This window comes from Poecilia mexicana, unplaced genomic scaffold, assembly GCF_051168715.1.
Source record: "Poecilia mexicana isolate PSO_F unplaced genomic scaffold, ASM5116871v1 scaffold_4, whole genome shotgun sequence".
Lineage (NCBI taxonomy): Eukaryota > Metazoa > Chordata > Actinopteri > Cyprinodontiformes > Poeciliidae > Poecilia > Poecilia mexicana.
The window spans coordinates 10920756-10945803 of NW_028263373.1; the positions used below are offsets into that span (position 1 = coordinate 10920756).

At 40.7% G+C, this 25048-nt stretch overlaps 3 protein-coding genes across 5 annotated transcripts; all 3 read left to right on the forward strand.

Annotated features, from left to right (window-relative positions):
* The first annotated feature begins 5798 nt into the window (after window positions 1–5798).
* On the forward strand, window positions 5799–11983 carry mob3c (MOB kinase activator 3C). 3 transcript variants are annotated; one of them, XM_015000493.2, is made up of 4 exons: window positions 5799–6315; window positions 9033–9611; window positions 10316–10518; window positions 11633–11983. In XM_015000493.2, the coding sequence occupies exons 2-4, from the start codon at window positions 9194–9196 to the stop codon at window positions 11660–11662; spliced, it is 651 nt and encodes a 216-aa protein (XP_014855979.1). In that variant the 5' UTR covers window positions 5799–6315; window positions 9033–9193; the 3' UTR covers window positions 11663–11983. The 3 variants fall into 3 exon arrangements, with proteins under 3 accessions (XP_014855979.1, XP_014855980.1, XP_087861072.1); XM_015000494.2 differs by lacking the exon at window positions 5799–6315 and adding an exon at window positions 6759–7015; XM_088004946.1 differs by lacking the exon at window positions 5799–6315 and adding an exon at window positions 7367–7519.
* A 1325-nt stretch (window positions 11984–13308) lies between these two features.
* On the forward strand, window positions 13309–19919 carry mknk1 (MAPK interacting serine/threonine kinase 1). The gene is made up of 14 exons (XM_014969328.2): window positions 13309–13428; window positions 13966–14028; window positions 14455–14557; window positions 14673–14771; window positions 14855–14952; window positions 15059–15138; window positions 15236–15309; window positions 15848–15952; window positions 16033–16088; window positions 16187–16282; window positions 16370–16564; window positions 17125–17289; window positions 17393–17436; window positions 17654–19919. Exons 2-14 carry the CDS (start codon window positions 13975–13977, stop codon window positions 17871–17873), a joined length of 1389 nt encoding a protein of 462 aa, XP_014824814.1. The 5' UTR covers window positions 13309–13428; window positions 13966–13974; the 3' UTR covers window positions 17874–19919.
* Window positions 19920–20729: 810 nt separating this feature from the next.
* Window positions 20730–22443, forward strand: LOC106904839 (transmembrane protein 275-like). The gene has a single exon (XM_088004947.1). It carries the CDS (start codon window positions 20907–20909, stop codon window positions 21513–21515), a length of 609 nt encoding a protein of 202 aa, XP_087861073.1. The 5' UTR covers window positions 20730–20906; the 3' UTR covers window positions 21516–22443.
* The last annotated feature ends 2605 nt before the right edge of the window (window positions 22444–25048 follow it).

Consider the following 25048-nt stretch of genomic DNA (forward strand, 5'->3'; position numbering starts at 1 on the left):
GACAGTGTAATATCTGGACTCCCTTACTACATTTTGAGGTAATGTAATCTAGAAATTTAATCTTAAGAAATTTTCCTAAACGTGATCAAATTATTTATTTCCAAAGTTCAAATATATCAAACATGTCATTTGCAATTCTCTATTTGTAACTTCCTCATGGCTGCAGATCTATTACATTAAATCAGGGCGACATCTAGTGTATTTATATGGTTACTACAACACATGACAGTACTCCGTCTTCACAGCTTGAAATGGCGCAAAAATACAGACATGGCCAAATTTGTTCAAATTATCGATATAAATGAAAACACATATAGAAATAAAGAAAACAGCAGTGGTACCATTGGACATTAATAATTTATGAGAAATCTTAACTTTATTCAGTGGGGAAAAAAATGCCATGTTAATTTTTAAGAAATTAAAAATTATGAAAATGCCATCATATTTGGTACCTCTAATAATCTCCTTTAACTAAATTTAACCCAAGCTTTAAAGTTAATTAAAGTGCTTAAAACGTCTCATTAGTAATTAATGAGGGGCGGAAGAAGTGGCTCACGAAAGGGCAATGATAAAAATAACTAGAAAATTCCGCAGAAATTTTAAGGGGCATGCCAAAGTGTGCCAGTCGGTTTTTAATCAAGCGTTCTAATGCAAAAAATTAGCATTAATGCTAAAGAAAGCTTCAATGTAGTCAATAACCTGTGGTGAGTCAGAAACATGTTGACTAAACTGCACCTGTACCATTCAGTATGTTGAAATTAATGCATAAGCCAAAATGCTAATATTAGCGTGAAGACTAATATTCATGTAGGATGTTAGGATGTTAGGATGTGCACTAGTGGGGGCAGTAAAATGCTAAAGTTTGTGCTAATGTTGTGCACAATCTTGTGCTAATGTTAATGAACTGCCTTGCTGCGCAAGGCAGTTCACTATCCTGAGGAAAAAAAATGCGAAAAAAGCTTAATATTATTGCAACGCCTACGGCGTTGCACTAGCATGAGAGGAGTGCAGCAACTCTTTGAAGCAGTTAGTTTTTCTGATCAAAGCGGCTTACTGTTCAGCATCCATAAGAGCAATCCAAAAAAGATTTTCATTTTTGCATCGCCTACGGCGATGCACTTTTGTCAGTGCAATTTTCAGAGTTTTATTTTGAAACTTTCAGTAAACTTAATTTTCATAACCACACTAATCCAATGTGTAACAGTGGTTTGGTTAATCCACCTGTATAATGCCCAAAACAGGAAGTAGTTCTAACTGCCAGCTCAGCCCTCCTCTGTAATAATTGAGTGTTCCGCCATGTTGTAGTTCTCACCTTCTGCTCTGCCCTCTGTATTAAAGTGTTCCGCCATATTTAGAACTACAGAGTCTTTGTAGTCCAAACCCCAGCAGTTCTCCCTCTCTGCATTCTGTTGCTATAGTGATGAAAGTGCCCTGTGTGTGTCAGACTTATCTATCTTTATGAGACACCCAGTCAGTTTTAATGGAAAAAGCAGTCCGAACGACTGCTTCCCGTTCGGGTTCCGTAAGTCCGATCCAAAAACCGTTTGAAGCATATGAGAGGGCTATTTCTCATCTCATCTATTACCGCGATTCATATCTGTAGCTCAATCACAGTAATAGCAGTGATGAGAGAAAAATGGTGTGCGCTGAGCTCAGAAATTTTTCAGAAAAGTCTGAAAATGAATGGTGGAGTGCCTGAAGGTACCCTGTCACTTGATTTTGCTCTGAAGCACCTTGACAGAAAACCGTCAGCCCTAGAGAAATTTTGAAGACATTTTACCGGAGCAGGCATGCGTATCAATGTCATGACCGACTTTCATACCGATAGACCAATTTTTGCACCCATGAGAGCGATTTCAAAATTATTTTGGGGTCAAAAATCCACTCTTTTTCTCACTCTAAAAAAGCGGCAGTTGGTGTCAGTTACACTCTAAGATTCATCGAAGATCGGCAGTTGGAAATTTTGCTCGTTTTTCGCTTTTTACGTCGCCATCGTAACTCCGATCCCCAATAAAAATAATAGCTCACATCTCGGCACCGAGCCGCACGTTTTGATACCACTTTTGTGGGTGGGCACGCAGCGGTACGAGCCGCATTAACGGTGACGGAAGAATAATAAATAATATAGAACTAGAAAATTCCGCAGAAATTTTAAGGGGCATGCCAAAGTGTGCCCGTCGGTTTTTAATCAAGCGTTCTGATGCAAAAAATTAGCATTAATGCTAAAGAAAGCTTCAATGTAGTCAATAACCTGTGGTGAGTCAGAAACATGTTGACTAAACTGCACCTGTACCATTCAGTATGTTGAAATTAATGCATAAGCCAAAATGCTAATATTAGCGTGAAGACTAATATTCATGTAGGATGTTAGGATGTTAGGATGTGCACTGCCTTGCTGCGCAAGGCAGTGCACTAGTGGGGGCAGTAAAATGCTAAAGTTTGTGCTAATGTTGTGCACAATCTTGTGCTAATGTTAATGAACTGCCTTGCTGCGCAAGGCAGTTCACTATCCTGAGGAAAAAAAATGCGAAAAAAGCTTAATATTATTGCAACGCCTAGGGCGTTGCACTAGCATGAGAGGAGTGCAGCAACTCTTTGAAGCAGTTAGTTTTTCTGATCAAAGCGGCTTACTGTTCAGCATCCATAAGAGCAATCCGAAAACTTTTTGAAGCATATAAGAGGGCAATTTCTTGTCTCCGATGGAACCGCGATTTAAATCTGTAGTTCTCTCTGCACTAACCTGAGAGAAAAACATAATAAAGGCCTGAGAGGAATAGTCAGGCTTTTATTTTGAAATTTTCAGTAAGCTTCATTTTAAATGGCCACACTAATCCCATGTCTAACAGTGGTTGGGTTAAACCAGTTCATATATAATGCCCAGAACATTCTGCCCTGTCTGTAGTTATAACATTCTGCTCACCTTCTTTCTGTAATAAGTCAGAGTTCCACCATTATGTACTTCTTAACTGCCAGCTCAGCCCTCCTTTGTAATGATTGAGGGTTCCACCATGTTGACCTTCCGACCTTCTGCTCAGGCCTCTGTAGTAAAGTGTTCCATCGTGTTTAGAACTACAAAGATGGTGTTTTTGTAGTCCTAAGGAGCAGTTTGGCTTTTGTCTGTGTTCTGTTGCTATAGTGATCAAGCCTCCCCCTGTGTTTCTCCAGACAGGGGGAGAAACAATTCTATGTGTTTGAGCCAGCCAGTTTCACTCCAAAAAGCTGTCCGAACAACTCCTTTCCATTCGGGAACCGTGATACGTATTCGAAAACCGTTTGAAGCGTATGAGAGGGCTATTTGTCGTCTCATTTAGTACCGCGATTCATATCTGTAGCTCATTCACAGTAATTGCAGTGATGAGAGAAAAATGGTGTGCGCTGAGCTCAGAACTTTTTGCAGAAATGTATGTAAAAAGAGCAATTACATGATGTAAAAATTGTCAAGGCTTTTATTTTGAAAATTTTCAATAAGCTTCATTTGAAATTGCCACACTAATTTCATGTGTAATAGTGATCAGGTTAAATCAGTTATATAATGCTCAAAGCACAAGTTGTTTATAATACCAGCCAACTCCTCCTCTGTAATAACTGAGTGTTCCGCCATGTTGTAGTTCTGACATGCTGCTCAGGCCTCTGTTTTAACTGAGTCTTGGCCATAGATAGAACTACAGTTATGGCAGTTATGGCTGCTGGTTTGTAGTCCAAACCAGCAGATTTGCCTTTCTCTGGATTCTGTTGCTATAGCGATTGGCCCTCAGCCAACTGCTGTGTGTGTGAGACAGAAAGCTGGGGAAGGATTTCAATCTTTGAGACAACCATGAAATGCTAATGTTAATGAACTGCCTTGCTGCGCAAGGCAGTTCACTATCCTGAGAAAAAAAACATAAAAAAAAGATTTTCATTTTTGCATCGCCTACGGCGATGCACTTTTGTCAGTGCAATTTTCAGAGTTTTATTTTGAAACTTTCAGTAAACTTAATTTTCATAACCACACTAATCCAATGTGTAACAGTGGTTTGGTTAATCCACCTGTATAATGCCCAAAACAGGAAGTAGTTCTAACTGCCAGCTCAGCCCTCCTCTGTAATCATTGAGTGTTCCGCCATGTTGTAGTTCTGACCTTCTGCTCTGCCCTCAGTATTAAAGTGTTCCGCCATATTTAGAACTACAGAGTCTTTGTAGTCCAAACCCCAGCAGTTCTCCCTCTCTGCATTCTGTTGCTATAGTGATGAAAGTGCCCTGTGTGTGTCAGACTTATCTATCTTTATGAGACACCCAGTCAGTTTTAATGGAAAAAGCAGTCCGAACGACTGCTTCCCGTTCGGGTTCCGTAAGTCCGATCTAAAAACCGTTTGAAGCATATGAGAGGGCTATTTCTCATCTCATCTATTACCGCGATTCATATCTGTAGCTCAATCACAGTAATTGCAGTGATGAGAGAAAAATGGTGTGCGCTGAGCTCAGAGATTTTTCAGAAATGTATGTAAAACACTGGGGAGGAACGTCAGTTATCCTGTCCCAAAACTTTGCTCTGAAGCACCTGGACAGAAAACCGTAAGCCCTAGGGAAATTTTGAAAACATTTTACCAGAGCAGGCATTCGTATCAATGTCATGACCGACTTTCATACCAATAGAGCAATTTTTGCACCCATGAGAGCAATTTCAAAATTATTTTGGGGTCAAAATTCCACTCTTTTTCTCACTCTAAAAAGCGGCAGTTGGTTTCAGTTACACTCTAAGGTTTCGGCAGTTGGAAATTTCGCTCGTTTTTCGCTTTTTACGTCGCCGTCGTAACTCCGATCCCCAATAAAAGTAATAGCTCCAATGCCGGGATCGAGACACACGTTTTGATACCACTTTTGTGGGTGGGCACGCAGCGGTACGAGCCGCATTAACGGTAATGGAAGAAGTTGTTATAATAATAATAATATCCAGGCGTTCTATTGGGTGTAGAACAATAGGTGCCTGCCATGCAATGCATGGAGGCAGTGACTGACCTGCTTCGCAGGTCAGTCACTGCTCTCCTTATGCATTGCTAATGGCATGCCCCAATAAAGAGACATTCTATTGGGTGAAGAACAATAGGTGCCTGCCATGCAATGCATGGAGGCAGTGACTGACCTGCTTCGCAGGTCAGTCACTGCTCTCCTTATGCATTGCTAATGGCATGCCCCAATTATAACAATCCGTGCAATAAAGCAAAAATACACACCCGCCTTCACTTTAGGCAGGAGTTAAAATTAGCATGAAATATTCAGTTTGGATAAAAATTACCATTCTACAAAGCTATTTAGGGAAAAACGTGCTTCTAAGATAAATAAACCTCCAGCAGAACCAGACACAGGGAAACGTTTCTGACTTGTTGACTTCCCCTTTAGCCGGTTGAGCCAATCAGGCTCGTTAAGATAATATGTACCTTTTAAAAACAACTCAAAGAAACTCCAGATGTTAACTTATCTCATAGCCCACACGTATATTTACACTTGTATTCCTCCTACACAAGAGGGCACCCGTTAACAACGAGTCCATACTCAGCTTTTCTTTTGCCAGGTTGGGTTTCACTCTAGAAACAGACACTCGTACTTCAGTGACACTCATTCTCTCCAAGACAAAAGGGAGGGTCAACTACCATATGGTTACCTCCTAAAGGTGCCCCATTCAAAGCGCGTTCTCCCATAAATATCACATTAAGAGGTAAAGAGCTGCCCTTTTTCTGAGCACTGTAAGTTTAGCTCAAGCATTTCTGCAACGCAAAGAATTTTAATGGTATGGTATTGAGTCTTAAAAAAAGACAAGCAGACTCCCAGGCATCCAGAAATGTTTGTGGGATCTCTGCCTCTGTCTAACATGTGGTTCATGAGAAGAGGTTGTTTTCTTAGGACTTTTACCAGAGGGCTGGGCTTGGGTGAAGCAAGTGGGCTGGCTACTCGTCTTACTGAATGACAAAAGGAAAAAAAAAAGAAGAAAGGAAAGAGGGCAGAGTCATGCTTTGGGAAGCCTTTTCTATTTAAATTTATAGGTTCTCTACAAACACACCCACATGTGAACATACATTCGTATACAGCAGAGGCTAGCAGACAAAGTCAGGATGTGACATCATCCACAGGAAGAAAAACCAAACAGTTTTTCTTTATGCTTTTCTGTGTTGCCCGTGCTGCTGAGCAAAGTCAGAGCTCCACTGCCGGTTGACCATCGGAGAGGCAGGATTGAGAGGAGTCAGAGAGGGAACAGCTGGCTCTGACTTCTACAGGGAGCATAATCCTCTCTGAACAACTTTCCGCCACATCCCAAACTCTCCGCCGAGGGATTTCAGTGAGGTACAGTGCTGAGAGTTTCATCCATTCAGTTGATTTCACATTCTTCACTGCTGAAGAAGTTTTTAGTTATCCTATCTGTTCTGTAGGAGTTGTTTTTTCTCTTCTCTGTGGACTTCTACTACTCCGGTGTGTCAGAGACAAACTGTTAAGATCAGAAAAGCATGCATGAAGTGCCTGTTATTCCCAGAGCATGATTAGACCTGTTTTAACCTGAGGTTGTTGAGACTTGCAGAGTGAACAAAATTAACGTCACTTCGTCGTCATTTTGACTGTCATGTTCCCAGTTGTTGATGGGGTTTGAAACAAGTTTGGTGTGTGTTTTGCTTTTGGCTGAAAAAAAAAAAAAGGTCTCTCAGACTCGTCAAACGAAACTCTGGAAATGTGCCTGCCCCTTTTTTTTCTTTTATTGGCACATCAGCTGCTGTCCCATGACCACGTATTCACTCTTCCACTCTGGTGAACTGAGAGCAATCCCAGTGTGAATGCTGCTTTTTACTGAGAACTAATCTCTGTGCTTCTTTTTGTCTTTTCATCTAAAGCTATAATTTTGTTACTAGGACCTATTCGATCAAAACTGTCTGGTGCACAAATTTACAAAAGTTCCCACATCTTGGTTTGTAACGTGGAGTCAAATGATAGTGAAGTTCCTGCTTTTTAGAAAGCATAGTGGCTTCAGGAAGGGAAAAAGCAACAGGAAACGGTAAGATCTGCAGTTAAAAATGGGACTCGGGACACAAACGCGGATATACAGTAGTGTCGTATTGCAACCTCACTCTTCACCGTGTCAAACCTGTGGTGACTCTGTGCGTTTAGAGCTCAAAATTAAAAGGCAGCTTCTCAAGTAAACACGACGGAATAATTAAAACAACTCACTTCAACAAGCTCTTCATGACCTCAAATACATTTTTCATACCTTACTGAAGAAACTTTAATCTCTTCTCAAAGTATATATATTTTTTTCAGTCTGCTGTTTCCTGTTTAGTTTTATTAACCAAAACATTTAGGGGTCTCTGTCATGCTGTTCCATCTCGCCAGTGAGATGAGTTCACTGAGGACATTTAATCCGTAGGGAGTCACGGTGTGGCATTTATTTTCTCAATCAGGCTTGACTCGAGTGGCCCGGCTCTTGTTCCAACAAATTGCTGCTATTTTTAAAGCCAACTGCTTTATTTTTTGCTCATGGAGCTCAAAGGAGCTAATAAAGGTACAACTTATCCTCAGAGGTTATTTGTGTGTTTATTGTTAGACAATTTGCTTTCAAATTATCATGAGTAACAGCTTAGTTAAGAGAAGGTCTGGAAATGTATAGTGCTTCATTGGGAAGTGGAAAGAAAACTGAGTTTTCAGAAAGAAAACATTCTCAAATAAAAATCTAAAGAGTTTGGATTGCCTTTGTGTTTAGCCTACTTTAGTCAACTGCTTCAGGTTTCTGTATGGTCGAGCCATTTTGTGTCATTTTGTTTTGTTCACAGCCTCATGTAGTCCGCCCCGTCTTGTCACAACCCCCTGGCGAACTTTCCGTCCCTCTGACGGTCAGATTGGTCAGAATTTTGTGTTTGTGTTGGTTAATGTGAAAAACAGCCCCAACGACTTAACTTCAATAAGTCCTTTTTCAGCCAGACAGCAAGATGAATAGTTTAGAGGAGGAATTGTCTGAAGAAACACATGCAGTCAGACTAAAAAAAAAACTAAACTCTCCCTGCTCGGTCCTGGTCCGACGCAGTGGCTATGTGTCCCACCGCTGCCTTTCGTTCTTCTTTTTTCCGTCAGCACGGAAAATAAAATGAAATGTTGCTGCTTGTCAGTCATTATTTCCTCTTCCTCCAAAAGTGTGACCTTAATAATAGCTGTTCCTCTCTGCTATGATGCTGTGTTTACTACACTGTTGTGAACTACACATTTGACAAAACACCCCTGCTTCAGCATGCACATTGTGTGCTGAAGCAGGAGGTTTTTCAATGAAACTCGCCTCGGTGTGTCTTGAAGAGTGTGTGAGAAATTGAAACCACATATGCATGTAGATCCAATCATGTTGTGCCTTTTCATCTGGTGTTCACCAGATTGTTGTCTAGACACATACAGTTTGCTATTTTCTCTTCTCAAACTTTCTGTATCTCAGTCAGAATAATGTAGAGCCCCTTTTATATTTTAAACTGAATTTGATGCTGGACTTTGACTGGGCCAGCTCATTTTAGCTCCATTTATATATTTTATATTGTTCTGCTGGAAGGAGAACATCACCCTTTTGCAGCCACCAACAGCTTTCCCTCCAGTTTTGTTTTTTATTTAGCTTAATTAATCTTCCTCTCAAGTATGAGCAGCTTCCATGTCACTGCTGAAGAAGTTTAGTTTTTGTTGTGCCAGAGAAGGAAAATGTTTTTTTTTTAAGCACTGACTCAGTGAGGTTGAACCGCAAGATAAAAAAAAAAACATGCTTGTTTTTCACATCACAACTATGCAGGCCTACTGTGTCTATGTCGAGGTCTATCACATAAAATCCCTAAAAAAGTTAATGCAGTATCAACATTTAGGAAGATTTGATCCCAGCTGATGAGGGAAAACTTTTTTTTGTTTATTTATTTTTAATTAAACCCATTTGCATATTCGACTGGTAGGATTTTGTGTTGTTTCCTTTATAATTTTGGACTGACGGTGACCAAACCAGTAGATTGACAGGCAAGAGATATGTCTAACACATCTGTTGTTGCTCTTTACAGAAAAAGTTTCAGCTGGGAATCTTCACATGACAGACACTGATCCGTGGTAACCTGAACCAGGCTGCTCATTCACTCAGGAAGCTCAGCTTTATCAAACTCAAACTTATTCTTCATTGTGGAGGCCCTAATCTCCCCTTATCTCGGGGGAAGCGGCTGAGCCAATGGCGCTGTGTCTCGGACAAGTGTTCAGCAAAGCCAAAACGTTCAGGCCAAGGAAGCGCTTTGAGCCCGGCACGCAGCGCTTCGAACTCTACAAGAAGGCCCAGGCCTCGCTCAAGTCGGGCCTGGACCTGAGGAAAGTGGTACAGCTGCCCGAGGGGGAGAACCTCAACGACTGGATCGCGGTTCACGTGGTGGACTTCTTCAACAGGATCAACCTGATCTATGGCACCGTCAGCGAGTACTGCAGCGAGCGCACGTGTCCCATCATGTCCGGGGGCCTGAAGTACGAGTACAGATGGCAGGATGGCGAGGACTACAAGAAGCCCACCAAGCTGCCTGCCATCAAGTACATGAACCTGCTGATGGACTGGATAGAGTCTCTAATCAACAATGAGGACATCTTCCCCACCAGAGTAGGTGTGTGTGAGAACTTCACAAATGAAAGGTGTGACTGAGTGCATCATCTGGGAGAGGACCGGGCGTTTTGTGCAGTGATGCGTCAGTGCCTGCTATGTGACCTCATTAATGCTTTCCAACAAGAGGATCTAGTTCAATATGAGGTTAATTAGAAAGTGATATTGGCATTTAGCAGAGAATAGATAACAGTGGCAGTATTTTTTTAATGACGTGCATAATCATTGATTTAATGAGAGGTAGAAGTGTCTGCATAAATGAGGGATAGTTCAGTAGTTGGCGCTCAGATCAAAATTATCCTCTGCAAGACTCTGGAAAAACCACAGTTTGACAGCTTTTCCACCACTTTCTTGAGTTAACTTATAAAAACTCGTAGTCTAACAGGCACAACAATTTTACTACTGTGTACATCTAGGAAAACTTTAATGTACCATTTGGGTTGTTGCACTTAAAGTATTTCTAATAGGATGTTTCCTATTTGTTGTTTTTATAATAGGGTGCAAAATAATCATATAATACAGATGCGCACCTCAGCAAATTGACTTCTTTCAGAACTGTTTTATTGTCTTGACTTTATAATAGAATGAAACACAACGGTTTTCAGATAACTTTTATTTTTGTAGTCAAAGCCCTAATTGGTCAACACCCAATGTCACAATGTCGACATAAAACTCGTAAATTATTCATTTCCTGCTGCTTTCCTGCAGGTGTACCATTTCCCAAGAACTTCCAGCAGGTGTGCAAGAAGATCCTGAGCCGTCTCTTCCGGGTGTTTGTGCATGTTTACATCCATCACTTTGACAGCATCTGCAGCATGGGCGCTGAGGCCCACATCAACACCTGCTACAAACACTACTACTACTTCATCTCAGAGTTCAGTCTCATCGATAACTCTGAACTGGAGCCTCTGGTGAGTTTTTAACATCCACGCCACTCTGTTAGCTGTCCATTGAATGAAAGAAAAGCTATTCCCTACTCACCATAGACAAAACAAACAATGCTCTGTTAAAGATTTTATATCTATGGAGTGTTTTGGGGAAAATTTATATTAATTTCAGAGGGATTTAAAATGCTAGACCAACAGAAACTACTGCATAATTGTGTTACAGAAGGGAAATTACACGATTTTCAGTTCATACATCAAGTATGTGGAAGGAGGTGCTCTGGTCATGATGTCCAAAATTGTATTTTTGTTTAGAGCAACATGTAAAATATGATTCAGTGCAGCTAACACTGCACAGGAAAATGGTGAAAATGGGAGCGGCAGCATTATGATGCAGGAATATTTCTCCCAAGAAAGAGAGAAGAGGATGAATGAAGCTTGATTCTGGGTCAAAAAGGTTGTGATAACATGATTCAGTCAAAATCCAGACTTCAACACAATTCCATTGTGTCCAATTTATCAGAGCTGCTTTACAAAATAAAAGGGCTTACAGTGTGACAAAATATAAAGCACTTTGACACATCAGCTGTATTTTCTCCATGACAACAGTTTCCCATCCAGTTATTGATGGCAAATGGATAAATGTTAAATTTCTTGACCTCAACTTTCCGTCTCCAACGGAGGTTTTCAGCTGCTTTGAAGCAGTTGGCCTAAAACAACACGCCAACTCTTTGCAGTCATGTAATGAGAAAAGAATCTGTAATTTGTAGCATTTTTCCAGCAGAGAGCTCTATCACATCAGAGCAGATGGAGAACAGTGTTCGCCGTGCCAGCGAAAGGTTTCAATTATTCTTGCTTATGAAGCCTGAGCTGTGGAGCTCTTTCCACGAAGAAATGCAAATGAAGATGAGACAATTATTTCAGCATTCGCATTCGAGAAAAGAAATCCAGTTTTGTTTTCACATTATTACTTATTTTTTTTAAACTTCCTCATTATTGGTCTTGGAGGAACAAAAGCGGGAAATCTCACACCCGAATATCGGTTTCATTTTGAAACTCTAATTTCAGTTTATTGCAATGGATCTCTTTGGAAATACTGAATATTTATTGTGTTAACTCATTCCTCGTTTTTGCTTTGCAGAGGGAGATGACAGAGAAGATATGTACTTGACGAGAAGCACATGGACAGAGGAGTTTACACTATGACGTTATCTGAGCCCCCGGAGAGAACACCATCTGTAAAACATTCCAAAACGTTGGACAGTTTCATGGATTTCACTCACCTTCCACTTTCCTTTGGAGAGAGACGCTGTGTCTTCAGAGACAGTGCACGTTTTGTGGTGCTATATCTTTATACTTCTGTGTCCGCCTCTGGCAAAACGCCACTTCTTTTTTTCTTTGCATTTTATGTGGTTTTGCTTCAAGTTTGAGTTTTTATGTGTTGTGCTTGACGTATGAACGTTTTTGGTTATAAATGTTTTTATTAAACGTCTCTGAGCGTGTTTTTGATTATTGCAAAATAAAAGCACAGTAAGGCCATCAAATATTACACACCAATCGCAAACAAAAACCCTTGAGATAGAACATAGCTGAATCTGTCAAAAAAAAAAAAGAATAAATTTAGCAGCAGTTGTGTAAATTGTTGCTTTTCTGGTTTGATTGAAACCACTTATCAAATTTTTGTGTCCTACTTTTTTCAAAATATGGTATTTACGCTCAACTTTAGGATAAATCTCAGACTGACCCATCGTAAACAAACAAGTCAATAAAGAAAAAAGACAAGAATTTATACGTTCATACAATAAAATAAAGATGTTGCTAATCTTATAAGATTTTTGGCCTCCTTTAAATTTATTTTTAAAAAAATATAACATTTTGCATTAGGAAACATTTTTCAGGTCAGTTTCTGTTTTTTTTTTCTTTTTTTTTCTTTTTATGGACAGTATTATCCCTTAATACCATGAATAAACATTAAATTACTGGAAATTGGAATTAAAAATCAACAATTCAGCAAGTGTACATGAAACAGAGGCTTTAATAACAAAATAATTATTTATTTTGAAACGTATTAATCATCTGCATAAACAACCTGAAAATCCAACTTGCAACTACAGAGAAAACCCGCCATAACCATACTTTTCAAGCTTCTTGGTCACAACAGGGTTTGAGTGGATAATCTAAGTAGAAAAACCTTATATAAATGTATACTCTGTATATTTAGTATTTACATAAAAATACAAAAAAACAAGAAAAAACACACAACAAATCCTATTTACACATAAGAACATATAAACATTCATTTATAAAGTGCACTTTATCAGATTTTGTCCTCATCTTGGGTTAAAATTTGAAATTTGGGGATATGGATGGTCTCCTTTGTGTCCTACATCCAAGACAGCAAAGTCTACATCCCGAGGGGAGCCACCAAAGACCAGAAAACAAAGTGGGAGGAACTCCTGTAAAATCCTGTCAACTGCTTTCACAATCTGTGGAATAGATATAGAGTAATAATACCTTTTAGACAATTGCTTTATTTGGCGAACCGTGATACTTTTAGCCCTCCGTAGTCCAAATGCAAATTGGACATTATTCAGTGTATACATAACAATCATTCTACCTCTTTGTGCTGACTTGTCAGCACTCTGAAAGGGGCGTGAGGCTGCGTAAAAAAAAGTCTCTCGTCACGCACAAAAATTCCCCTCTACGTGGATTGAGGCGTGGAGCCAGTCACGTATAGTGACGTAACGCAGGCAACCTCATTCTCCACCAATAGAAAAACGGGAAAACCGGAATGGCCGGGCCGACAGTCTGTTTATGCGTTTTCCCGCCCTGTGCGTCATTGGCTGCCTGACTGATTGATCTCAGTTAGCAATGGGAGCTTACATCAGCTGGCGGCAGAGGCTTTGACAGGAAGGGTTTGGCTGCTCTGGAGTCCAGGTCAGAGTGCTTTTTATTTTGTTTTATCTGACTGCGTATGTGGGATTATTTGAACTCTCTCGTGACAGGGTTAGCTTCAACGGTCAAACAACTAGGAATGAATCGATAGAAGAAGTTAGCCTAGCTGGTTAGCTAACCTTAGCCACAGATGGCTAAGTAGCAGGGGGTAAAGAAAAAATAAGGGCTGTTTTGTTTACTTAACCTGATTGTTAAGTAATCAGGTTGTTGATAAAATTCAGACCATCCGCATTCTATATAAGAAGACATTAGGTTTACTTCGGATAAAACTAAAACCAATAAGTTTACAAGAAGTAGCTGATCCGGTTTTGACTGAATGCACACAAACTAAAAATATTTGACAAATTCAGACATGCATTTCCACAGAAGGTACATAATTGTATACTTAGGTGATTTACTGTCATAGCTCAAATTCTTTACATCTACTCCCTTCTCCCTACACGCAGTAGCTTGTTGTTACGCATTACTGGCCAGCTTCTTGCACTGAATTTCTCACTAATTCCGTTTGTAATCCTTTAGTTGGCAGATATGGTGAGGCATGGCGTGATGTCGGAGCTGCAGACCATCCAGCAGCCTCACCAGGTTTGGTCTGCTCTTATCTCTTACTATCTCTCTGCTTTCGCTTCCTGAAATGCGTTTCAGGATGTTGAGCTTACTGGAAGTAGTTCTCACACTGCCTGGCCTTATCTGACAAGATAAAAACAGAAGCTCAACCATAATTCATGAGTCATTCACTCTAAAAGGTTGGGTGAAGATTTGCATTTGTAACCAGGGTTGAGCTGGGTTTCTAATGCTAGAAATACAACTATAACTTTGTTCAGACGTCTTAAAAAGAAGATTGTATGAACAAGATTCTGCGAAATTGAACAACCAAGCCCAAGTGGACATATTATTCATTGTTTTTCTTGCATTTTCTGCTGGACCACCACCTGATTTGTCTGGCTGCTCTCGCTTCACCCCTCCCTTTCTCCCTCCCCTGGCTGTTCGGCCTGCTTCTCTGTGTTACAGGGTAACCCCCTGGCTGGGGGCCAAGTAGGACAAACCTGTGCGAGAATCCAGAACAATGGGAACATCACGGAAGAACCGCAGCCCCTCTCGCAGGGTACAGCAGGTATGCACCACTTGTAATGGTTGTAGCAGCTGTATGCACGCTCGTTTGAATGGCAGCACGTCCTGGTAAATGTTACATTACACGTGTAGATTAAGAATTTTCTGCTCTGCTGCAGAGATTGAGAAAAGTCAGCCGGTGAACATCCCGGATTTTTCCAAAAGGAGAAAGAAGAAACGGACTAGAGCAACCGACAGCTTCACAGGCACCTTTAATGGTAATGAAGTTATTTGACAGTGTCGTCCTCATCGCTTGACAACGAGACGCAGTGGCGTTAATGTCCTGCTTTCTCTCACATAGATCTGTACAAACTGACAGATGAGGTGCTTGGTCAGGGGGCATATGCTAAAGTTCAAGGATGTGTGAGCCTGCAAAATGGACAGGAGTTTGCTGTGAAAGTGAGTTATTATTATTATTTTATTTATTTATTTTTTTTGTCAGATAAGTACAACTGTATGTTTTTATATAGACAACTAAACATGTCTTGCGTGTCGTCTTGGGCAGATCATAGAAAAGGCCGCAGGGCACAGCCGAAGCAGAGTATTTCGAGAGGTGGAGACTCTCTATCAGTGTCAAGGAAACAAGTGAGTTGTTCATGCAATCTGTTCGTCATTTCTGTTAAAAACATGCTCAAACAATAAATGAAACCCATTCTAAACAGCTCTGAATGTCTCTGTCCAGGAACATCTTGGAACTGATCCAATTCTTTGAAGACAGCTCGTACTTTTACTTGGTGTTTGAAAAGCTGCGTGGAGGCAAGTATGAAATATTAACGGTGCCATCTGCACACGTCTAACCTGTTTATTTATTTTTTATCGGTTTCTCAGTATTTCCAAAAGTATTCATAACCCTTGTGCTTTTTCCAATATGCTGCCATGAAATCAAATGTATCTCCTTTGGATTTTATGTGTTCAACTAGCACAAAGAAAGTTTAGTAAACTGTGGATTTCTTTTCAAAAATGCTAAAAATTAAAAGGAGCGTGAATATGGAGGAATTTTTCTGCCATAATCCAAGAGCACACATTTTCAGTCTGTACAACACTTTCAACTTTCGAGGAGAAGCTTTGAGTACAAGCATTTCAAGTTTTCAGAAGAAAGACATGAAGTCCGGCTTTCAAAATATTAACGTAAGCAAAAGTACTAAAAAGTTTCGAGAACAAAAGATATGAACTCCTGCTTTCGGCCTGAAAATGTGTGCTCTCGGGATTATGGCAGAAAAAATTCCTCCATATGTGAAAACTTTTGCAAGGCGCTGTAAACAGAAATGTAAGTAATCCTCCTTTCTTCCCGCAGGCTCCATTCTTACACACATCCAGAACCGAAAGCACTTTAACGAACTGGAGGCCAGCAAGGTGGTCCGGGACATTGCGCAAGCCTTGGACTTTCTGCACACAAAGGGTACATTTATTTCTGAACAGCTTACGTGTCGAAGTCTCGACGTGAAAAAGATTTATTTTTGAGTGTTTTTTATTTCTCAGGAATTGCTCACAGGGACCTCAAGCTGGAAAACATCCTGTGCGAATACACAGACCGGGTAAGTGACGTTATTAAGCTTTAAGGGAGACGGTTATCCCTGTACATATTTGTTATGGCTGTAATAAATGTCCTTCCCCTTTTTCTGTTTTCTCTCAGGTGTCGCCAGTAAAAATCTGCGACTTTGATCTGGGAAGCGGCGTAAAGCTCAGCAGCGCCTGTACTCCCATAACGACGCCAGAGCTCACCACGCCGGTACGGGCTCATTAACGTTTCACTCCAAACTCCGATTTACGACTTGGCCGTGACTTTTTAAACACGCCGACGTCTCGCTTCTCTCAGTGCGGCTCAGCGGAGTACATGGCTCCAGAAGTAGTGGAGGCGTTCACCGACGAGGACTCCTTCTACGACAAGCGCTGCGACCTGTGGAGCCTCGGCGTCATCCTCTACATCCTGCTGAGTGGAAGCCCCCCCTTCACAGGCCACTGTGGCACCGACTGCGGGTGGGACCGGGGGGAAGCATGCAGAGCGTGCCAGGTGTGCTCTCAAGTTTCGATTCTGTGCTTATAACGTCTGACAAAACACACATTATTACATGCATTGATAGAGCTTTACAGTTCCTTCTCCGTACAAGTGAAATAAAGTAATGCTTATATAAATCATTGCATGTATCAAGTAGGTGGTGGTCCAGAGAAATGGCAAAAATAGCAGGTCTTTGTGTTAATCAATCAATTAATGTTTGGTGTGTATAGGACATTTTAGCAGCAGGGCTGTTTGAGGTGCTTTATGTAATTAAAAACATAAAAATTACAAAGTTTTAAAGAAAACACCATACAAAACATTACATTTTGATGTGGTAGTGATATGTTAAAAAAAGAAAAGACAAAGTTTTACTCACTTCCCATCAGGTTGAAGATCCAGGATTTCACTGTTTACGAAAGTTAAATCAAGAAATACCTTTTGTACGTCGGTCACTTCTGAAACTGAACATGCAACGTTATCCATCATAAGTGTTTATGTCTTTTAAAATGTCGATTAAAACGTCATCATATTTATGTTTGGAAAGAAGTAAGATTAGGTCGTACTGCTTTCCTCAGAGTTTCCTGTTTGAGAGCATCCAGGAGGGCAAGTACGAGTTTCCAGACAAGGACTGGGCTCACATCACAGACGGAGCCAAGGATCTCATATCGAAGCTGCTGGTTCGGGACTCCACTCTGCGCCTCAGCGCTGCTCAGGTCCTGCAGCATCCTTGGCTACAGGGGGTCGGTATTATTTCCATATATTCAGGTTTAGGACTTGTGTTGTTTGATTTGATCCTGTGAGTAAACTGTTATAATCCTTTTTTTTTTTCATATATATTTACAGAATGCACCAGAGAGAGGTCTTCCAACTCCTCGTGTCCTACAGAGGTTTGCTTTGCGAGTTTTTTATGTCTTTACGATGCTTTGAAACAAAACAGACACATTTTAGGCAGCGGAAAGGAGAAGTAAATGATTTTGAGTTGAAAGGGACATTTTTTTTTTTTTTTAGAGCGTTATTTCCTCGTCCAGCGGAACGAGGAATTAGCTTTTTGTGGGTCGTGCAGACAGCGTTGGTCGTTAAAAAAACCGAATCTCCTCTTTTCAGGAACAGCAGCACCAAGGACCTGACCCAGTTTGCAGCAGAAGCCATCGCCTTTAACCGGCAGCTCTCCCAGCACGACGAGCAGCAGGAGGACTCGGCGTCCATCGTCTGCTCCATGAGGCTGTCCCCTCCTTCCAATTCCCGGCTGGCCCGCAGACGGGCCCAGTCCAACGCTCTGCGCAGCGGGCACTTCTCTCCTGTTTCTGATGACCTAGCAGCCTGAGCCACCAGCACAGCTTCCCTCCTGGTTGTCTTCGCTAACCCATATCAGATTCTACCAGCTCTTTCATTTTTTTGTTTTGTTTTGTTTTGTTTTGTTTTTTGCACAGGGAGTCTTATTGGAGCACTCACATGGCATCAGAGTTGACTAACTTTACATCCAACACTTTTTTTTTAAGCTGCCTAGGTTTTAAACTCCCGGGATCACTTTTCGCTTTTAAAAAAAAAGTATTTCTTAAGCTTTACCGATGTATTTATTGGTAATTCCCAACCAAAAAGCCAACAACAAAACCTCTGTTGTTGCCAGCAGATAATTCAAGGACATATCATTAGCAGAACAGCGTTTTAGAGGTGCAGCTGTTTACTGTCCTCGTGTGAAAATCATTTTGTTTTTGCTGATTTTATTTCTCTCTTCTTTTTCTGTTTTTATTAGCTGTGAATTATTCAGTATTTTGATTTTACTATTAAGCTTCAGAAAAGGGATGATTTGTGCTTCTTAAGGCTCGTATGTGGATGTGATTGGATGTTTGTGTTTATATTTGAAGGATAAAAGTGGACGACTCTTGGAGAAACCTGGAGCTTTTTATTCATATTACCAGTTAAAGTCGTTATGTGTTAATTGCATGAGTGTGATTTTCAGGTGCTAGAATTAAGGATCTTTTCACTGCAACACAACCTACCTGTAGCACTGCTGTACTTTAAAATGAACTTAGTTTGAGTGAATGCAAGAGAAGCCCATTGGTGCCACTTCAAAGAAAACTGAACTCATAGTCGCTGTTGATGAGCGTTAAAGTTACAACTGTGAGGTCATAATAATCAATAAATGCAATGTATATTTAAAGTCGAATCAATTAAATATACATTAAAAAAGGTAACTTTTTTGAGATAAACATTTTTATTGTGTTTTTTATTCTGTTTTTCCATTTGTTTTGCAACACCAATTTTCTTTCTTTTTTTTTTTTTAAACAATAAGTTTATTATAAGTCCAGGTAAAAGTCAAAATTATGGCTATCTACCTCATAACGTTTTTAATGTGAATTATAACTTTTTTTATATAAAACTTAACTGAGAATTGTGACTTCAGATTTCATAATTTGAATTAAAAATCATCAGTAATATATTTACAACCCATAATTTTAGCATTGAAATGTGTGGCTATGACTCAATTTCTTTGAAGTTGTGTGAATGGGCTTCCATGGTTCGAGGAGAATATAATGTATGCAGAGCATTATGATTTATTTTTTTAATCTTTATTTCAATCCTCCAGATAGGGTTTTGTTTTGCTCTAAAAACAAACAAAAAAAAAAATTAAACACCACAACAAATATTGATTTATTTTTTCTGCTCTCAGTTATTTAGTACATTTGGAGTTTTTTTTTTTTTTGTAGACTTGAGCTGTGATTCTTGCTTTTAAAGTTGTAGATAGTCATAAAAGTCAAAGGGATTTATTTTCATGTTACATTTGATAGTAAGAAATTGGCCTAAAGTAATTAAAGGGATTTATTTTTGTAAGTGCATTTTGTTTAGTTTTGTATTTGGTAATGTGAACATGGAAGTAAAAGGAATTGAGCAAGCTGAAGTATTTTGACTTCATTTTGTTTTCGGTTCATGTTCGGGCTGCAGTATCCACCTGAACTTCTTTTAACCCTTTTAAATTTACTTGCCGCCCTCGAACAGACCCCTCCCGTCCCCCCCATCTTTCCCGTATCTCGTGCTGTTGCCATGGTCACCCCATCTCTTCAGCAACTGAGAGCTTTCATTGTCAAGCAGGAATTAAGAGAGATTTGCTCTGAGACAACATCAGGAAACAATTACTTGCCATGTTAAAACCCCCGCTCTTGTTTTTTATGAATCCTAAAAAGAACCCCTCCCTTCCCCGCCGCCCCCCTCATGCCGGGTTTTAATGGCATCAAATGAGATGCGGTAATGGGTACGCAATTAAGGAGCCCCGCAGAGCTTTGATGTAGGACCTGATGAGCAAAGCTGTTCTTGTGCATGGAGCAGATTTCCACTGGGATGCTGTGTTCTCAATAAAAATGTTGAATTATCACCTCTTGTATAATTTGTGTTGGTTTGTGTTCAACGGTTATCTCTTAATATACTCGCTCTGACTCAGGGGATGTCAGTAGTTTTTATTTTCAAAGGCTCTTTTGTGCGAGCTGAAGGCCAAAGGGAGGGGGAAGGATGTAGAAAGTAATTGCTTGGTGGAAAAAAAAAAGAAAGAAGGAGAAACAGGCTTCCTCTGAAATAGTTTGTCATTATGATTTATATGACGTCTGAGAAGTATCTGTTTTTATGCAGTGGCTTTTGCTTTTCTAATAGCCTTAAATAATAATAATAAAAAAAATTTAAGTAATTATTTTAAATAGCTTAAGAATTAACCGTAACTTACTGATTCCTATTTTGTCAAAGTTCTCGTTATCGGAGGAAAGGATATTTGGATGAGGATGATTTGACAGTTTGTTTGACTTGACTCTTTAGCGCTCCTAGTGGTGAGAGGCGAGCAGTGCAGCAGCTGCTTTCTGCTGTTCACCTGCTGGAGGAAGAGACAACATTCACCCCGCAGCTGCTGTGCAACAGGATGCAGAGACAGAGCGCGGCCAGGCACCCAGCAGGAATACGGGTTCAATAAAAGGTAAGTGACGCGGAGTTGTTGGTAATAATGCTGCTGAAATGAACTTTTAATGGTTTATGTGATTCTTCCAGTTTTGCCTGGGTATAGATCTGTGTGCCTCAAATCAAAAATCCTTCATTCATCCTGAAATTAAATGAAAATGTTTGTTCAAACAGTTGTAGATTATGATGGTTGTGGGGGAGGGAGATTCTCCTGTAACAGTCCGTATCGCAGCTCTTCTGTAGAAGCCTCTGACTGGAGACAGTTTGATCATACATGACAGTCTCTCTTTTCCTTAAAGGTGCTCAAACATGACGATTGAGACGTTGAGAAATGTACCAATGACGACTAAAAAACTGAAACTTTCTCCCACAAAACTCTGTGTGTGCAGTGATGAAGTGCTTCGTCCAATCCTGCTAAGACATGGTGCTACCTGATGAGAAATCAAGACCATCTGCTCCCAGCAACATCCCAGAGCGGCGCAGCCTGCGGCACCAGAACCTGCCGTCCCCGGCTCTGTGCTGCGCCTGCGGCCTGTGCATCATGCTGGCCGGCATCAACATCACCCTGGTCGGAGCTTTCGCCTTCGGCACCTTCAGCCTGGCTTCCAACCCTCCCATCATCATCGGGCCCCTCCTCTTGCTGTTGGCTCTGGCTTTCTTCACAGCCTGCTGCGTGGTCAGCAGGAGACCCCCGTCCCACATGGCTCGGAAGACCCAGGGAGGGGAGAAGTGGGGGCTGATGCGGATGGGGACGGTCGCCTTCGAGATGGAGATGAGCGAGCACACCCTGCAGGACACGACGGCCGTCCAGCTCAGCCCCACAAACTCCCTCAGCTCCTCTCACAAGTCCACGTCGAACCAGGGGGACGGCTCGGCTCTGGCCTCCTGTCAGAGTGAGACCAAAGAGCCGCAGGGCTCTGAGAAGAGTGACACGGGTGCTGACGGGGATAAAACGAGTCTGACCTCTGAAAACAAGGAGAGCACTTCCACACAGCTGCTGCCTGACCAGAAGACATCCTCCTCCACATAGCACGGACCGGCTGTGCTTGACTGGACGACTGTTTATCCCACCGCAGGACGGGTGCATCTGATGGACCTCAAACGTCTTTTCAACACAAGGAAAAACTGTAAAAAGAGATCAGATATGCTCCAAATGAGACCTTCCACTATGTTTGAGCTCTTACCTCAAAATGTTGACCAATTCTGGTCCTGGAAACAATTTTTTCTGTTTCCTTTGTAACAGTTTTGAATATGAAGGGGTTGCAGGATTTCTGTAACGATGCATTTGTTCCTAACCTTTCTCAGATTTATTGACTAAAAATAGTGGGAGTCATTAATTGTGATGCTTTTATTGAATCTGTGAAAAACATTTTTTTTTTTTTTTTTGCCATTAGCTTTCTGTTCACCAGTAAGAGCAAATCAACAGAAAACTGCCTAATTTTACAGACCATCTATGGTATGTTTTTTTCTTGCTTTTGTTTTTCTAAAATGCTGCTGTATGGTTTTTTTTTATTTTTATCTTTTCTGGTTGTGTGTGTTTCTCTTCAAGGCCACCGTGCTGCACGCTACAACATGTCGTGCAGCTCCTGTGATTACTCAATTGCGTTACAGGATATTGTTACGTGTTTATTGCTGTTCTCCAGGATAGACGCTGTCCTTCCTCCAACAGAAAGAGAAATTTGCTCTTTTTTCTTCTTTTTCGTGAAAGAAAAAAGAAAAAAACAACCTGGCATAGGCAGATTATTTCTTATTTGTGCCCAATAGGCTGACTGGTGTTTGTTGCTGCTGCTCTAGATGTGAGGATGGAAGATAATATGCGTCCAGCTGAGCCCCATTGAGAAAAAGGCTGCTCTGTGAGCCTCACTGACACAGTTTATCATTAACTTTATATAACATCTCTGAGTTTGATTCTCTCACAGTTCACATCACTTGTTGCGCAAGGCGGCAACAACTCAAAATGTGTAAAAAAAAAAAAAAAAAAACTAACATTTGTTTCCATTCTGTATGTCATGTGAAACGCAAATAAAGAGAGCATCTCCTGTGTCAGCTTGGAGCCTTGCTATCTCTGCCGTTGTCAGTGGTCGTTACGAACATGAAGCCATAAAAAAAAAAAATCCTGTCAGGTTATGTAAGAAAAGTGTGCAGGTTGTGAGGATAAACTCATTTGTTATCTGAGAAACACCGGCGGCAACCGTGCAAACAATCCCCTCTTAGCGAATTGCCCATCACTTGGCATCAGGCCGACGGCTGCAGGCAACAACCGGAGCGCCATGTTTACTCATCATTATACACACACGCTGTCCCCAAACACACGAGACCAAACTCTGTGATCCCTTCGGACAGCGAAGGCTGCTGCCTGCTGTTACTGGAGTCCTTTTGTGCGCACGTGTGTGTGTGTGTGTGTGTGTGTGTGAGAATCGAGGTGTATAAGTGGCCACAGCCAGGGTTCTCTTAATCCTGAGACTCAGGAATAAGCCTCACAGTGTTTGCATGAGGAGGATGACATGTCTTGACAACCCGAGGTGAGAGATGAGGTCACGCTGCTCTGAAAGGCGGCACAATGGGATTTATTCAGTTCAGAACTGGTCTTAGCTGTGCTGGTTATCCAGTTAGCTTTAAAACCAAACTTCTTGGTTCAATCTATGGAAATTTCAATATCAGGAAATGTTATTATTATTTATTTCAGTAGCTCAGTTTTCAGGAAAAAGACCAATAAATAGGTGTTTGACGCAGAAACGTGAGGCCTTGCTGAAACGAGTCTCCATGTACTGTGCAGTACATTTGATTGGCCTCTGACTCTGCTAAAGTGTAATGGAAGCAGAGGTTGCTGCCTTCAGCTCATCTGCATTGCTGGTTCTGGTGTTTTATCATCTTCCTCTTTTCAATACTCCATAGATTCTCTGGCGCTTACAGGTCTGACCAGTTTGATGGCCAGTCAGTGAAAGAGATAACAAGGTGATTAATCAACTCTCAGCAGCTAAAAGTGTGGGCTAAAAGGGCTCTAAAATTTTCCATTATCAGTCTTTCTAGTCTGGGAAAAAGAACCTCTGCATGATCATGAAACTACTTCTCTAAGAGGCACTTTTTTTGAGGATTCAAAGCTTGGTTGTTCAAGGTTTTTTCCCTCCTTTCAGCTTGCTGCACTCACTAAGGTACACTCGGTATAGAAAAAGGGGAAAGGAAAAATTATACAATGCTTACTTGTTTTATATCATTTATACAGGATGGGAGGAATATGCTGTGGACTTCAATCCCTATCTTTCAGTTCTCTCAGTCCAGTTTTCTCTCTGTGTGCATCACTAACATGTTGAGTCTTCTCTCTGTTGCTGCTATGTGCGCAGGACCAAACAGTTTTCTGTATCAGTTTGTTGTCGTCACTTCTGGATTAAACACGCATAATCTTCTGTGTCGGATTATCACAGCAACACCATCCCTAAGAAACACTCCACACTTTCTGTCTCTGCATCTTCCTCAGATTGCTACCCATTTGTTGACGGATCAGGCTTTTCTGTTATCATTTTTATAAGAAATATACACAGTGATAAAAACCCCACTACGCTCACTGTGTGTTGCTTCTGTTGCTGTGTGTGTGTTATCAAAGAGGCACCGCTGACCATCAGTTCTGTGTTAAATGTAGCTGTTCTTGCTTCTCACTGCAACCCTCCACCCCCCACACCCTTTATTTAAAAGGGCAACATATTCACCCATACAAGTCTATGACTCTCCCAAACTTTGTTTTACAATCTTCACAAAGCTATTGCTGTCGCATTTCCAGTTTTTTTTCCCTTCCACTCAACTTGCCATTCTTTTGCTCTTTTTAAATGATCCTCCCTGTGGAGGATGTGAGGGTGTCAGTGACTCCGGTGGAAAACTGTCCAGTCAGCAACTTTTCCCATGAATTAGTCGGCTACAACGCCAAATATGTTTTTTTTTTTTTTTTTTTTTAAGCTATAAGTGGATATAAACAATAGATGGATGTTTATTTAAGTTATAAACTGCAGGCCCAACAGACTGATCCTTTCACTTTTGGGGAAATGATGATAACTTTATTTGGGGCAAACACATAAACCTCTTCAGAGTCGTATTAGTTTCATTGCAAAAAGATACATTTCAGATAATCTCCCATCTTAGCCATCACACACAAATTACTGAGTAGTATTATTAACGACTTTACCCTAACGATGAACATGAGCCATAAAAGCCATATTTTAGTCATATTTTTAAAGTGACTGATGACAGACATTTCTTCTTCTTTCTTTTTTTTTTTAACGATTTCTATTATTTTGGAGATTTTTATCTACATGAGAGAATAAAGCATTAATTTGTTATAAATCATCAAAATATTCTTCAGACCAAGTGATTTTGCATGGAAAAAAATAAATAGAGCACACAACAAAAACATATAGGTTACTTTCTGTCTCTTGTAAATCAGATAAAATCCTTTCAAACATATTTTCTCCGTACTCACCTCCAACGAAAGGTGTTTATTTGATACACGATAAACACATAGAATGGTTCTAATTCATGTTGCTGTCTGTTGTGTGACATAACCCTATTCATTGA